Below are 1,671 nucleotides of genomic sequence, written 5' to 3' on the forward strand. Positions count from 1 at the left end.
TTGAGTGGTTTCCGCCCAAGTTGGAGGACTCCACGAACATCAGGAGGAGGAGACTTCACGTCTCGTGAAGATCTCTAAGCGCTGCGAAGCCTATTGGACCCAGCGTGAATATCAAGAAGGCAACAGGGGTCTGATCAGCCTCTAGCCTCTCCCCGTCGCTGAGCGCAATCCTCGACGTATCCCTCTTCCCTGCGCGCAAAAGTTCCACGGAGCCTCGAAAACTTCGCGTGAGTGAATCCAGAGCTCTGTCCGAGTCCTAAAACTAGGATTTAAGCGAAGTATTCCTGGAAGCTTTCCAGCCTGCACCGCGACCATCTACGGTGTAAGTAAACAATCTTAAACAACCATTAAGCGTCCGTGCCTAATTCTAGCGTGCCGCCTGCCTTCCCCGACCCGGCGTGTCCGGGCTGCTGGCCACAGCCCGCCGTGCGAAAAAGGGGCCTCGGACTGCTCCTGGCCCGCACACTTTTGAAGGGTTCTTGGCTGGAGTCTTCTCAGGAGTCTTGTCTGCTTTCTGAAAGAAAGCGTCCAAGGAAGTTTGGACAGATGTTCTCCAGGGAGATTAGTGACGCAGTGAACTTGTTTGCTGGCATGGCATCACATCGGATCAAGCGTTGTAAGTCGAAACTGACATCATAAAGTTGAAACAGGGTGTCAATTTATAAACGTTGTAAGTGCGAAACATTATAACTCGAAACGTAAGTCGAGGACTGCGTGTACTTCCAGAGTGCTCCAAGATAAGGGTTACAATCTAAACCTACCATTTTCACTGTGAAAAGGTGTTCAGAAAAAAATAAAATACAAAAAGAAGACATTCTTTATGGAAACTGAGCACTTTTTTCCTTTTACTTTGTAGCTCATGTTTAATATATGCTCCAAAAAGCACTGTGATTCAGACTTACCTGATTTCATAACCTGACTCAAATACTGAATAATCCAAGCGTGTTTTCCATTCAAGTGGCTCTCTGAAGACAAATGCTGCTTCTTGAGGATGTCTATAGTGGAAGCCCTCCGTAAATTTAATAATTTCATTTAGGAGAGATTCATTCAAAGGGGTGATTTCCAGTGTGCCAGGTCCAGAACCAGCAGAGGTCCACTGCGCTGCTCTTGTCAGTGTCACTCCCATGGCACCAACCAATATCGAGGCTGTCTCCCGAAGCAAATAAACACATTTAAAGGATAAATTATGTAAGATCTGAAATTCAATCTGTAGATTTAACAGTGAGAAATAAGCATATTTTATATTATTTATTTCAAGGGAGTGACATCAGCCATGGTGGAGGTTGGGGCTGCAAATGTAAGTAAAGGAATAAAGAAGACTAGGGAATCTTAATGAACAAAATGGGTTTTATGAAGTTTGCAGTGGAATTAGCAGTTGCTTCTCAGTCTATTACAACTTATGTTAGGAAACTTGGCAAAAGAAGTGGAAAGCAGAGCGTACACATGCACGCACACACAGTGGAAAGTACAGTGTACATATGCACACACAAATGAAAAGCAGAGCCCGCACACCCACATGTATACAGTGGGAAGCATGGCGTACACACATGCATGTGCAAACACACACAGTGGAAAGAAGAGCGTGCCCATGCACAAACACACACAGTGGGAAGTGGGGCGTACACACACACACACACAATGAAAACAGAGCGTGCGGACCCACGTGGACAC

The 1,671-nt window shown here is 45.8% G+C and overlaps 1 protein-coding gene across 2 annotated transcripts in view; it reads right to left on the reverse strand.

Annotated features, from left to right (window-relative positions):
* Window positions 1-1,137, reverse strand: part of ARMC4 (armadillo repeat containing 4) — a 192,148-nt gene extending 191,011 nt beyond the window's left edge. For both annotated transcript variants that reach the window (XM_025204423.1, XM_006023779.3), the window contains exon 1: window positions 903-1,137. In XM_025204423.1, the coding sequence (XP_025060208.1) occupies window positions 903-1,126 (224 nt within the window). In that variant the 5' untranslated portion in view covers window positions 1,127-1,137. The remainder of the gene's footprint in view (window positions 1-902) is intronic.
* Between the last annotated feature and the right edge of the window lie 534 nt (window positions 1,138-1,671).

The sequence above is a fragment of the Alligator sinensis genome, unplaced genomic scaffold (assembly GCF_000455745.1).
Source record: "Alligator sinensis unplaced genomic scaffold, ASM45574v1 scaffold309_1, whole genome shotgun sequence".
Taxonomy (NCBI): Eukaryota; Metazoa; Chordata; order Crocodylia; family Alligatoridae; genus Alligator; species Alligator sinensis.